The 14893-nt window shown below is 35.6% G+C and overlaps 1 protein-coding gene across 1 annotated transcript in view; it reads right to left on the bottom strand.

Annotated features, from left to right (window-relative positions):
- SHANK1 (SH3 and multiple ankyrin repeat domains 1) overlaps window positions 1-14893 on the bottom strand; it is a 639575-nt gene that overhangs the window by 41129 nt on the left and 583553 nt on the right. Inside the window, 3 exon segments of the mRNA XM_053691067.1 lie at window positions 3130-3238; window positions 10332-10456; window positions 10594-10650. Coding sequence (XP_053547042.1) covers window positions 3130-3238; window positions 10332-10456; window positions 10594-10650 — 291 coding nt within the window.

Here is a 14893-nt window from a genome sequence, read left to right as displayed (position 1 = left end):
CAGTAGTAATATTATTGCCTCAGGAATTTAACCGGGCATTTTTTTTCCAGCGATTATCATTCAGGCCAATAGAACTTGTAATAAACTATGCGATTCCAACAGAAGGTAAAAAAACTGTTTCTCAACACAAACTAAACCCAGTAAGACAATTATAATCATAGACAGAGTACAGTTTCAAAATAGTGTTTCAAACTTCTTCAACATGGCCACACTTTTATAAAGAAACATAAAATTGCAGCTTTATGATCTTAAATATTTTTGCCTAGATTACAAGTAGAGCACAAAAATGGAAGTGGTATATATTGTATTGTGCTGCAATACTGCTTGCATTTTGCCCTGCTATTAGAAGAGGATGGTTAATATTTATCAAGCAAGCACTAGTATTATGTCCAGTATAGCACTCATGTCAGAGAGTGCAGGTGCATCATTTCCATAAGGTAACAGATTTAGATGAGGAGATAGACAAAAATTATTCATGATGGTGAAAATAATCCATTCAGGTAAGGAAAATTACAAATGTATATTTGTTAAGGTAGGGGAATAATTTAATTATTTCTATAGCATTTTAAGGTATATTTGAATGCAGAACAACAAAAGATGAAGGTTTTCAAAAGCATTAAATAAGAATGGATTTGAGCACAAAACTTAGCTGACAAGCGGAATAGACCTTCTACTACCACTATGTGCTATCCATTAAAAGTATAGCACACGCTATATATGTATCAGATGCATTCAATTATTGGTTGAAGATTTTAACCAACAACTTAGAATACCCAATCAGGCGTTATTGATTGCAGGAGTGCAATAAAATGTGTAGCACACTTGTAATCTAGGCCTATGTGTTTAACAGACCAAAGACATTTGCCAGTAAGAACAATTTTAGTATTTTATTACTCTTTTATTTGTGTCACAAATTTACACCTTTGTGTCATGTTGTGATTTTTTTATCAACCACTCAAACATTAACAAAGTATTTCCTGTTTCAGAAAATGTTAACTGACAGAGACTAAATACTTTATTTTAAACTGTGCTGCTATTTATAAAACTAAATAGCAAATTGACAGCTATAGCAACAACGGCACTTGTACAGTATTTAGAAATACATTGATATGTGATGTATTCTAGTCTTTTTGGAAGCAAAGAAGTTAAGTTTAATAGACTACATCTTGCTACTATCTGTAAACATATGTTAAATAAAGTGTTAAATTTTAACTGATTTCATTAAATTTAGCTTAAATGCTACAAACCCTTTGAATTATTCCCTAACTAACCCTACTATCTGTAAACCAATGAAACAGGAATGTACTGCCTGAAGACTGAAACACACACATATATCAAAACACAATCATAATATACCAGAGGGTTAAAGTTTAAAATGAGTGTAACATGAACATTGGAATAACAAACATTTTGCTTACATCATTTTGATTGCTTCTTGATACATACTTAAAGGGAGACTAAATACAATTTAACGTCCATGTCTCAGAAAGAGCATGCAATTAAAAAAAAAATACTTATCAAGCTTTCCTTTTGGTATTCTTTGTGGAGGCTCTTGTAGGCTCAGGAGCATGTATTTGCCTTCAGCACTCTATGGCAGCTGTTTTTAAAACAATATATGACATTCACACAAACATTGTTAAAGACTGTTGTTGAAATAGAGTGTTAAAGACATATGCTCCTGAGCTCTTTAAGCCTACCTAGGTGTAACCTTAAACAAAGGATAACAAGATAATAAAGTAAATTTGATAACGGGAGTATATTAAACAGTTTTAAAATTGCACACTTTGGGGCTGAATTATCGCTCCTGTCGCCGCGTGAGCCTTCAGGCTCGCCAGAAACAGCAGTTATGAAGCAGCGGTCTTGTCCACCTGCTCTGAGGCTGCAGACATCCATCCGCCCGATCCTATATGATCGGGCAGATTGACACTCCCTGCTAGCAGCCGATTGGCTGCGAATCTGCAGGGGGCGGCATTGCACAAGCACTTCACAAGAACTGTGCGGCGGACATGATACGCTACATTGTATCATGTCCACTCACACTTTCATAAATCGGACCCTGGATGTGGACATCCCTACTAATTATTCAGGTATCATAGCAATACCCATTGCTAACAGGTGAATAAAATCCAGCAGATAGCCATGAAATCTCCAAAGACATACATTATCATTGCAATGGGTTGTACTAAAAAGCCCAATGACTTTAAATGTCATATAATGCCACCTTTGCAACAAGTCAGTTTGTAAAACGTCTGCATTACTAGTTCTGCCCCGGTCAACTTTAAGTGCTATTATTGTGAAGTGGATGCATGTAGGAGCAACAACAACCCAGTCACAAAGTGAGAGACCATGCAAACTCACAGAGAGCTGAAGCACATAAAAAAAATCACCTATAAACTGCTGCATCACGCACTGCAAAGTTCCAAACTGCCTCTGGGTGCAACATCAACACATGAACTGTACGTTGGGAGCTTCATGAAATGGGTTTGTATAATCGAGCAGCTGTACACAAGCTTTACATAACATGCTCAATCTTAAATATTGGTTGGACTTAAGTATGTCACTACTGGAGGAGGTTTAATGGTATGGGGTTGATGTATCAGTGTTTGAGCTAGTTCTGGTGAAACTTATCTTAATGCTATGAGATACAAAGGCAATTGTAGACAATTGGGTGCTTCCAACTTTGTGGCATCAGTTTGGGAAAGGCTCTTTCCTGTTCCAGCATGACTGTGTCCCTGTGCACAAAGAGAGGTCCATGAAGACATGGTTTGACAAGTTTGGTGAGAAGGAAATTGAGTTGGTCTGCAGAGATTTCTAGCCTCAACATCACTGGGATAAATCGGAATACTGAAAGTGAGCCACGCATTCAATCATCAGTGCTTGACCTCAAGAATACTCTTCTTTCTGAATGGGCACAAATTCCCATAGACACGCTGCAAAATCATGTTAAAAGCCTTACCAGAAGAATTGTGGGAGTTATTGCTGCAAAGGAAGGGGGACTCCATAATACTGTCCATGTTTTGGAATTGGGTGTTCAACAAGCACTTTTGGTCATATAGTGTATGTTTATGTTTAAATGTGTTTTAAATGCTAGTAAAATGCAACTATAGTACTTTTGCAAGCTGATCTTACCAATGGACTTCTGTCGCATCATCATAGCCTGGGACGGTGTAGATGATAAGTAAGAAGGCCTCTCATAACCGGATTGTGCACTGGGGACTCTATGCTGCCCAAAATTTGGCTAAATAAGCAAAATCAGAAGTAACAAGAACATAAAATAAAAGAGAATTTTATTTTTATTAGAAACAATATTGTAAAAATAAAGCAAAGATATACGAAGATTTATCTATACTATGCAAATTATAAACATTGTCTTAGAAATAGATTCTGAATGATAGAATCATAAGAAAGAGATTCATAGTCAAATGATTCAGTTATCACTTCTAAGAGAGACAAATACACATACATATAAATAAAGTTTTCAGCTGGAACAATATATATTGCAAAGTTTACATTGGAACATAGATAGCAAGCCATTTGGAACATTTTGTTAAGGTTAAAAATGATGGGCTTTATCCAATCCATCACAAGGTTTCTCTGAATGGGTTTAATAGCAGGGGAAACTATAGACCATTAAAGTTGGGGATGCAAAACATTGACCACAAAACTAAATAGCAATGGTCCCTGGTGTACTGGTGAGGTTCACAAATTATCATACAATTATTTTGATCCTTCCTTAACCTGTCTCCTTGCTTTGTGTAGAACATTTAAAAAAGCATTACCTTGCAAATTAAGGTCATTTGGGACCTTTGATATTTGAGGGTCCATTAGTGATGAATGCATAGGAACCCCAACATCTCCCTAGAACCATATTTACTGTTAAAAGAACATGATACACAAATGTTGAAACACTTGAAAGTAATGCAGCATAGCTGTAAAAAGCTGACTAGAAAATATCACCTGAACATCTCTATGTAAAAAGGTAATATATTTTACATCAAAATTACTTAAGTATTCACACCCCATTGTAAAGGACTTTAAGCAGCAAATCAGTATGCCTGTCCCGGGACATGCAAGGGAGCGTGCCTCATGCAGACTCATGTTATTTCCCTATTCAGTTTAAGAAAATTTACTATGAAATCTAATGAGATCACAGTTAAACAGTTTAAGACCTCAGGGCTGCTGATGCAGATTGGCTGCTGTTCATTTCTTCCCTGTTTTTTTAACCTACAGCTGGGCAGTAACTGAAAGATAACTTTTTACAGAACTCTTACTCTGGTGAGCTGAGGAAATTTGGAGGTAAAATATCTTCCTTTTTTACATAGAGCTGTTCAGGTGATATTTTACTGTCAGCTTTTTACAGTTAAAGGGATTTAGCATATGAGTATTATGTCCCTTTAAGTGATTTACAGACATAAAAACAGGTTTCTAGTGTTTTCTTCAACTTAATTTGCACTACATTAACTCTTAAGATACTTTACATCCAAACTTTTCATAAAACTGCATTACAAAACAAAAACAGAAAACCTTTTCACATGATTTTTTTTTTTAATGTCTAATTGAAAACCATATTGCAGACATTCTAAGCCATATATGCATGGCATGTCTTGGCTTTCTGCGTATCATTTTTGTGAGCTGAAAACACACTTAGTTCATGTCTTAAAAAGCAAAATAATGTCCCGGGTTCTCTAAATAGTTACAATAGTGAATAAACCCTACTATTAAACTGTAGGACAATACATAAAATGTGAGTGTCTACTCATGTTTGCAATCAAATGTATGAAAAGTCTAGGAATATTTATTAACAAAATGAATGTACAAAGCTTATAAGAATGATCTAACAGACTGCAGTCAACCACACAATGTAATCATCTGTAATAAGAAATAGAGACAGTAGCAAATGGAAAATCTTGGCCTCATTGATTTATTCTAAGCATATGTTGAATATTTAGCAAACATTCAATGTTAATTTTTGCAAACGTACATTTTTCCCTTTATCAAAATTGATGATCAATTTTACCATTCCAAATATTCATATAGTAGCATTTAGATGTAGATTATCTTAGATTTTCATGCAGCCCTATGGGAAAAGATATTCAAATGTAAGATACAAACATAAACGTTTAATATTCAAATGGTAACATTTGATCTATAGAAACATTTAAATGACAGATTGAATGTCCCGGGGAGTTTTGCTGCCACAATTCCAGATTTAACTTTTACTAATCCCAAATAATGAATCAAGGTTTGTATGAAATTCTTCACTATTAACTGAATAGTTTTTCCTCTTTCCTCATCTGTAACCTTGTATAAGTATTTAAAATGTATATGTCCTTTAATTATATCAGTAGCACAGGCAACTAAAAATTAAATTCTTTTGGTATGGAAACCAAAAAAATGATCAGAGTTTAGATCAATGTTTTTGCACCCCAAACTTTAAAACATTGGAATCTTTGCCAATGTTTTTTAATCAAATGTTTTGGAACCTTATGGGGGAGAAAGAATCCTTGCACAGAGATCACAAGGATCACAAAGGCTAGCAACAATGATCCGCTAACATGTTTCGGCTAAAAACAAAGAAATAAATAAAGGAATAATATCATATTATTTATGACCATATTGTGACCTTTAGAAATGTACATATGCTATTACTTTTTGCAATCAATACCAGGAAACATAAAACCTAAAACTCAAAAGGGATTGAAAACAAAAAACAAAAATGTTTTTTTTACTTTAATTCTCTAAATAACTGAAACATTTAAACAAAAGGCTAAAAAACTAATATTTTAACTACCTTGGAAATACTAAAAGAATGTTAAAGCCCTAAAAATTTGAAAAACATAAGCTACATCTCCTGAGTCTGTACATGTATACGTTTGTCAACTTTTTGTGAAGTTATAGGGCCCAAATAGGAATCTGTCCAAATCTGTTTTAAAAGTAGGCATTTTTACAGATTAATTACAGTGCGGTAGGCTACCAGATCAAGATACCCCTATAATGCGTACTATTTTCAAATGTAGACACCCCAGGAAATCTGAAATACTTTGCTGTCACGGTATAAATGGTAGCCTTTGTTAAGGTCCCATACTATCTGTCCACTTGTGCTTATATATTGTGGACAACCTGTGGGGTCTAACATGCTGTCTCTTCCTGTATATATTCTTAAGGCACTAGTATATCCTGTTGTACTTTCACATTGTTTGCAAAATTTCATCCCATAGCGAACCCTTTTGGAGGGTATGTACTGCTTGAATAGCAGCTTCCCCTTAAATTGCATTAGAGATGTATTAATAGAAATGTATTGCTTGGGAACATACAGTTCACAAAATATTTTAGATAAATATGTTAAAGGGGGGCAGATTTTGACAACCCTGTCATAATTTGGATCAGTTTGCTGGGGGCACAGTGTTGTCAGTAAAATGTAAAAACCAGAGAAGCATCTGGTGTATGATCCTAGACATGATAACTGGGGAAATGGGGGTAGTCAGAATGGGGTTTTTGCTCCAATACATTTTGATGGTAGGCTTTTTTTATAATGCCCATAACAAGCAACAGCACCCAAAATCTTTTTATCTCGGCCATGTCAAAGCTGTGCCATAGCTTATGTTTGGCATCACTGGATTCTAAGAATTGTTGGACATAAAGGATTGTTTGCTCTGCCAGATTTTACTATAAAAGAGGGCACATCAGGAACGTCCAAATTTGGAGGTACCGACACCAATTCCTATAATGAAAGCTCTTTGGAGGCTACAGAAGTATTGGAAAGGCTGGATAAGACATCCACATCTATGTCAGAGGCAGTCAGCATCTCATCAGATGCAGTGGCAGTTTAACTGTCTGACTCCGCAAGTATTCTGTAAGCCTCCTCTGCATTTTATAACTGTGCCATTTTTACTGTCAAAACTTGTTTATAGTACTGTTTTATTTTTTCTTCCTAAATGTAAATATGTACAACATTTAAAAAAAAAAAAAAAAAAGTTTTTCTCCCTTTCACTAGACCTTTACCAGGTCTAGTGAAAACTCAAACCCTAATAGCAACCCTAAAGACCTTAGAGCTGTGATGGCTGTAATCAGGCTTAATACTAATCCAAACCCTCAAATTACTCCTAATTAATTATTAAATTTTAAAAAAGGCCAAATAAACTTAATTAATTAGGTAATGTTACTCTAAAACATTGAACCTTTACCATAACACTAAATAAAGTATTATTAACTATTTAAGGTATTATTAAAAGTATTATTAATTGTTTAAGATATTATTAAAATTATTATTAACTATTTAAATAAACAAAATAAGAAAACATCAGCCCTGATCACCACAGACAACGATGCTGGCTTTAATGATCACAGTGAAGGGTCTGTGATCAAAGAGTTAACGTTACCCTAAACCCCCAATTCCTTACCATCACACTAAATAAATTATTATTATTAACTATTTAAGATATTATTAAAACTATTTTAACTATTTAAAGCCCTGATCACAACAGATCGCAATGCTGACTGGAATGATGACAGCAAAGGGTCTGTGAACAAGGGATTAATGTTACCCTAAAACGCTTACCCTTACACTAAATAATGAATACTTAACTAATTTGTTTTTTATTAATTAATTATGATTTTGTATACAGCAGAAAATGTAGGATTGTGATTTTACAAATTAGGATTATATTCTGTATAGTAATGCATATCTTTTATAAATTGGATTGCATGTATTTTGTTCTATTGAAATAAGCCTGACAGTTTCATGAAGTAGAAGGGAAAGTGAAGTTTCCTGAACTGGAGGGGGGAGTTCATTGGGTGCGTCTTATATCATTGTCTAAGCACTTTACACCTGCAAGTCTCACTGATTTATCTCACTAATTGCATCCAGGTGAAGTTTGATCAAAATTAACAATAAACTTATTAGTCTGAACAGAAAAGTAATTAATACTAAACACAAAGCAAATAAAAGTGCAAATGTAGTAAAAAGAAACTAAGAAATGATATCAGTACAGGATTCTCCACTGTAAATCTCATTTTCACCTATGAGATTCTATATCCTAGAGAGCCTTACTACTTTCTAATCTCTATGGCCACAATATTCAAAGCATTGACAGAACAAGAAACTGCCTTTCTGGACCAGTACAATACTTACAATAATATGCATTATACATGACAATGCATATCATTTTAACATTGTATATAAATGCAATGTTAATATAAACTATTAACCCCTTACACCGCCCTCACCCCCCAATTGCAAGCTACATTATTAACCCCTAATCTGACTATAACCTAAAGACCAACCCCCCCAACCTATTAACCCCTACTCCATCACAAGACCTACCAACGCAAACTACCCTACACTACTTAACAACCTAACCCCCCACCTCTAATCTAAAGAAAAACCTATGTTATAAAAAATAATAAACACCACCCCCAAAAATAACAAATCCACAGTTATGCATATTCTAAAACTAAAGCCCCCCTTAAAAAAACATCCCAAAAATAAAACAAAAAAAAAAACTAAAGTAACTCTAAACTATAGCAAAGGCCCTTAGAAGTGATTTTTGTAGGGGATTCCCCTAAAGTTATACAGCTCTTTTTTCCTTTTAAACAAACCAACGTACAATACAAGTAACCCCCCTACCCCCGGAAATAAAAGGGTATCTAAAAAAAATCTACTCACAAGATTACCTTGAAAAGGGCATTTGGCTGGGCCAAGCCCTTAGAAGGGCATTTAGCTTTTGCTGCCCAAACGGAGAAAAAAAATCCCTATTCTTAAAAATAAAAATACCAACCAAAAAAGAGCCTTTGCACTAAACCCCACAGAAGGTACTCACCATACTTTAATATGGCTACTACATGCTCGCCAACTGCAGTGCTCCTCTTCTATTCTGGTGACAATGGTCCATCTTCATCCATTTTCCACTGATGCATCTTCTTATCTTCTTTTCTTCTCATCTTCTGCTCTTCCATCCTTTTCCTGCAGTCAACGGCCGCACACTAAATTTTGAATGTGTGCTGTACCCCCTTATATATGGGTGCCCTTGAATTGCTCTTGGCTGATTTTTTAAAACAAATTCAAATCAGCCAATAGAAAAAATATTTCCTTCTATTTGCTGATTTGAATTTGATTTAGAAAATCAGCCAATAGAAATTCAAGGGTACCCCTTTATAAGGGGGCACATCACATTTAAAATTCAGTGTGCGGCGGGCAACCCCATGAAGATGACAGAAGATCAGCAGCTGGAAAGCATGTAAGGAGCTGGATTCAAGTTTGGCGAGTACCTTCTTTAGGCTTTAGTTCTAGGCTCTTTCTGGGTGGGTTTTTTATTTTTAAGAAATGCCCTTCAAAAGACAGTGCCCAGCCAAATGCTGTTTTCAGGGCAATCCTTAGAGTAGAGTTTTTTTTAGATAGCCTTTTGTGGGAGGGCTGTATCACTTTAGAGCAATGCTCTTCAAAAAGCCCTTTTAAGGGATATTGATATAGTTTAATGCTTGTTTTTATTTTGAGGTGGGTTTTTTTTTAAGGGAGCTTTAGTTCTAGAATAGGCATAACTGTGGGTTTGTTATTTTTGGTAGTGATGTTAGTATTTTTATTTTTGGTAAATTTAGTGTTTATTATATTCTGCAACTTAGGGGGTATAGGGGTTAATAGGTTAGGATTTTTTTGCGGTGGACTATTGGTGTTATAGGGTTAATAGGTTAGGAAGTTTATTGTGGTGGGCTATAGGCCATTTAGTGGTTAAGTTGTGTAGGTTTAGTTTGCGGTGGTGGGTTATGTTGGTTTAGGGGTACTTAGGTATAGTTATTAAGTTTGGTGCTATATAATTAAAAGGGATCCTTTACTTTACATTGCTAATGTCAGTTGCAGATGCTGCTTGGAATATTTCACCAGCATCGTACACATTGCGATGTATAAGTAAAATGCCCCTCTACGATGCTGCCTTTAAGAGTAATGTCAGCACTTTTTAATATTTTGCCGGCATTTTCAACTTCTCATCAGATCCCTTTTGAATATATCGCCACCACTCAGCACCTTCGATCATCAGGGCCTATGGAGTTCAAGTTCCACTCTTTTTCTTAGAGAATCAAGAGAGTTCTGACCCACTGTCAAGTCTGCACTATAATTTCACTCAAGCTGAAATGTTTTCTAAATTAGGCTGTGAGAGTTCACTCAGAGATTTTTAACCAAAAAATAACATCATTACTCCTGTTCTATTGTTCTTGGTTCAAGTAATAATAGTTCTATATAATATTAGGTTTTGATTCGCACTGTAAATAGTCCTGTCCAAACAAAAAAGGAACAATAACACAAAACAGCCAATGCTACAATACATCTATATTTGTACCTCTGAAGAAAAAAAGCCTTTGCCAGCAGTCCGAGGTGTTCCTAATGAAGTCAAAGTACTGGGACTAGAGCTTTCATTGACACTGATAGTTTGCTGGGCAGCTGCCAAAATCTCATCCAGCTTATCTGCGTGAAAAAGCCAATGAGTGGTGATTTCAGATGACAGAGGGTTGGTCATTCTTAGCAGTGTAAGTAATATTTATGGAATATTGCATAAGTTTACATTGTAATATGCTATCCATTTGAGTTTTATTGGTTCTTACTTAATGCCATTTGATACACAGTTCTCTTCTTCTCTGTGTTCGGAACAGGTTCGTATTCTAGGAGAAATGACATTTTTTTTCACAAAAATGTAGAGAGTTAACATGCTTTAATTTATCATTGGCTAACAGAGAAACATGTACTTATCCTTTGAGGGGCTAAAACAAGAAAAAAAGATAAATATTATTTATAGAATATTATTTTTCAAATAAAAAATATTGTGTGCACCTAGAACTCAGCTATATGGAGCATCATAGTGAGTTGCACTATTGATTTATAAGACAAAAAACACTGGTTTTAGTATCCATTACGCTCACCTACTATTCCATCTGTGTCTTTCTATCACAGGTTAGATATAAAGATAGATAGATAGATACATAGATAGATACATAGATAGTATAATTAAGCTTAGTTTTCCAAAGGATATGGATACAAAATAATTTGCCATTTTGTTAACATAATTGTAAAATTTAGTCTCTTAAGTATGTTTATTTTATCTTTTTAGCTGTGGTCAATTGGGCCAGAAATTAAAAAAAAAATGATATGCTGATCCAGCGATTATTGCATCCGGCGAAATGCGTGCATTGTCAGAAGTCTAAAGTCTGTTGGATATCCTTCAGCTTCTCCAGGGCAGAAGAAAAAAAAAACATACTTTTCAGATGTATATTACTTTAAAATGGAACAAAATATAATGTAGTTTTTTTTAAAAAAAAAAAAAATACATTTTTAAAAAGGGGACAAACTTTGCAGCAATGCAATTCCCAAGGACAGTACAATATAATAACTCTTTAGAAATGTAGAAATCAGCATTTTTATAGATTAAATTTACCTTTTAAATTAGTCTTCAAATGGTGCCCCTGCCACTGCTTTTTTCTTTAAATTAGCAGGGAGTAGTTCTGCCTAGCAGAAGGCAACTGTGTACCCCAAACAACTAGTTTTACAGTGGATGCTCCATCTTTGTGAGCCCACTGCTGGGAAAAGATGAGGGTGAGCAGTTGCTTTTGCATTGGCAGAACCTCTAATGGCTAATTTAAATTAAAAAAAGCAGCAGCAGTGGAATGACTGGAGCACCATCTGAAGACCAATTTAAAAGGTAAATAACAATGTTTCTAAAGCTTATTGTCCCTGAGGCTTGCATTACTGCTATAGTTTAAGTAACATTAACTGTCCTTTTAAAAATGTTATAAGCAATTGTATTTTGAACTTGGTATCCCTTATAAGGCAGAGAAAAAATCTACAATAATTTGTCTCTATCCTAAAGCTGATCTAACTAGACAAGGGTGCAATTTAAATTATTTAGCAAAAACATTCTACAAACACATCCAAAATAATTTGCTTTGGATCCACCCAGAGGACATACATGAAATGGGTACATTGGGAAGAGCACTTTAACTTGCCAATGGGAAGAGAGATAGGAGTACTGTGTGATGGCACCAGATAAAAAAGAACTGGATGTGCATCCTATGCCCTCTGGGCTTTAGGTTACACAGGCTTAGACTGGAAATGTCAACATGTCTTTCTATGACTCAAGAGTAGTTATTGTTTTTGTCTGTAAGAAAGAAATCTCTAGTTTGTATATAGACTCAATAAGGTCCTCTTCAATAGTATATTATCAAACTGCACATATCATTTGATGGTAGAATGATGACAAATGCCTACATCAGTGACCTTTCTCAGACTAAGCTGACGTATAAAAACTGTATATGTACTTGATGCTCACTCAGAAACTGCAAGGACAATGAGCACTGATATCATTGGCTTAAAAATAACTTGTTGAAGCTAGCTAAAAGGAAATGATGAAAGATACTAAGATTAATTGTAGTTCTAATAAAACAGGTTTACATAAATGTCACTTGGTTTAAAAAAAATGAGAAAAAAGCTTAAATAAAATAAAACATATTCCAGTTACCCATGCCAATGCACCATCTTATGTCATATAAAGCTGCAGTATATTTTCTTAAACTAGGGATGTTTGAGTCCATGGCAACGGCAAGAATGTTAACCCAGAGTATTCTACTATTATAGATTATCAGTGCATAAATATAACGGCTAGATTTAGAGTTTTGTCAGTAAGGACCCGCGTAGCTAACACTGGCTTTTTTTCTGGCGCAACCATAAAAATAACTCTGGTATTGAGAGTCCACATAAAGGCTGCGTTAGGCTCCAAAAAAGGAGCGTTAGAGCATATTTAACGCAACTGCAACTCTCGATACCAGAGTTGCTTACGGACGCGGCCAGCCCTCAAAAACGTGCTCGTGCATGATTCCCCCATAGGAAACAATGGGGCTGTTTGAGCTGAAAAAAAACCTAACACCTGCAAAAAAGCCGCGTTCAGCTCCTAACGCAGCACCATTGTTTCCTATGGGGAAACACTTCCTACGTCTGCAACCCTAACACTCTAAACATGTACCTCGAGTCTAAACACCCCTAACCTTACACTTATTAACCCCTATTCTGCCGCCCCCGCTATTGCTGACCCCTGCATATTATTATTAACCCCTAATCTGCCGCTCCGTAAACCGCCGCTACTTACATTATCCCTATGTACCCGTAATCTGCTGCCCCTAACACCGCCGACCCCTATATTATATTTATTAACCCTAATCTGCCCCCCTCAACGTCGCCTCCACCTGCCTACACTTATTAACCCCTAATCTGCCGACCGGACCTGAGCGCTACTATAAAAAGTTATTAACCCTTAATCCGCCTCACTAACCCTATAATAAAATAGTATTAACCCTAATCTGTCCTCCCTAACATCGCCGACACCTAACTCAATTATTAACCCCTAATCTGCCGACTGGAGATCACCGCTATTCTAATAAATGTATTAACCCCTAAAGCTAAGTCTAACCCTAACACCCCCCTAATTTAAATATAATTTTAATCTAACAAAATTAATTATCTCTTATTAAATAAATTATTCCTATTAAAGCTAAATACTTACCTGTAAAATAAATCCTAATATAGCTACATATAAATTATAATTATATTATAGCTATTTTAGGATTAATATTTATTTTACAGGTAACTTTGTAATTATTTTAACCAGGTACAATAGCTATTAATAGTTTAATAACTATTTAATAGCTACCTAGTTAAAATAATAACAAAATTACCTGTAAAATAAATCCTAACCTAAGTTACAATTAAACCTAACACTACACTATCATTAAATTAATTAAATAAAATATCTACAATTACCTACAATTAAACCTAACACTACACTATTAATACATTAATTAAATACAATATCTACAAATACCTACAATGAAATAAACTAACTAAAGTACAAAAAATAAAAAAGAAACTAAGTTACAAAAAATAAAAAAATATTTACAAACATCAGAAAAATATTACAACAATTTTAAACTAATTACACCTACTCTAGCCCCCTAATAAAAATAACAAAGACCCCCAAAATAAAAAATGCCCTACCCCTATTCTAAATTACTAAAGTTCAAAGCTCTTTTACCTTACCAGCCCTGAACAGGGCCCTTTGCGGGGCATGCCCCAAAGAATTCAGCTCTTTTGCCTGTAAAAAAAAACATACAATACCCCCCCCCCAGCATTACAACCCACCACCTACATACCCCTAATCTAACCCAAACCCCCCTTAAATAAACCTAACACTAAGCCCCTGAAGATCATCCTACCTTGTCTTCACCATACCAGGTTCACCGATCAGTCCTGGCTCCAAAATCTTCATCCAACCCAAGCGGGGGCTGGAGAGCCATCATCCGGCGGCTGAAGAGGTCCAGAAGAGGCTCCAAAGTCTTCATCCTATCCGGGAAGAAGAGTAGATCCGGACCGGCAACCATCATCTTCCAAGCGGCATCTTTTATCTTCATCCGATGAGGACCGGCTCCATCCTGAAGACCTCCACCACGGACCCATCTTCATCCAGCAACGTCCAACTGAAGAATGACGGTTCCTTTAAGGGACGTCATCCCAAGATGGCGTCCCTCGAATTCCGATTGGCTGATAGGATTCTATCAGCCAATTTAAGGTAGGAATATTCTGATTGGCTGATGGAATCAGCCAATCAGAATCAAGTTCAATCCGACTGGCTGATCCAATCAGCCAATCAGATTGAGCTTGCATTCTATTGGCTGTTCCGATCAGCCAATAGAATGCGAGCTCAATCTGATTGGCTGATTGGATCAGCCAATCGGATTGATCTTGATTCTGATTGGCTGATTCCATCAGCCAATCAGAATATTCCTACCTTAAATTGGCTGATAGAATCCTATCAGCCAATCAGAATTCGAGGGACGCCATCTTGGATGACGTCCCTTAAAG

The sequence above is a fragment of the Bombina bombina genome, chromosome 8 (genome assembly GCF_027579735.1).
Source record: "Bombina bombina isolate aBomBom1 chromosome 8, aBomBom1.pri, whole genome shotgun sequence".
Lineage (NCBI taxonomy): Eukaryota > Metazoa > Chordata > Amphibia > Anura > Bombinatoridae > Bombina > Bombina bombina.
Note: the sequence above shows the minus strand (reverse complement) of the source record. Positions and strands in the feature narration are given on the sequence as shown.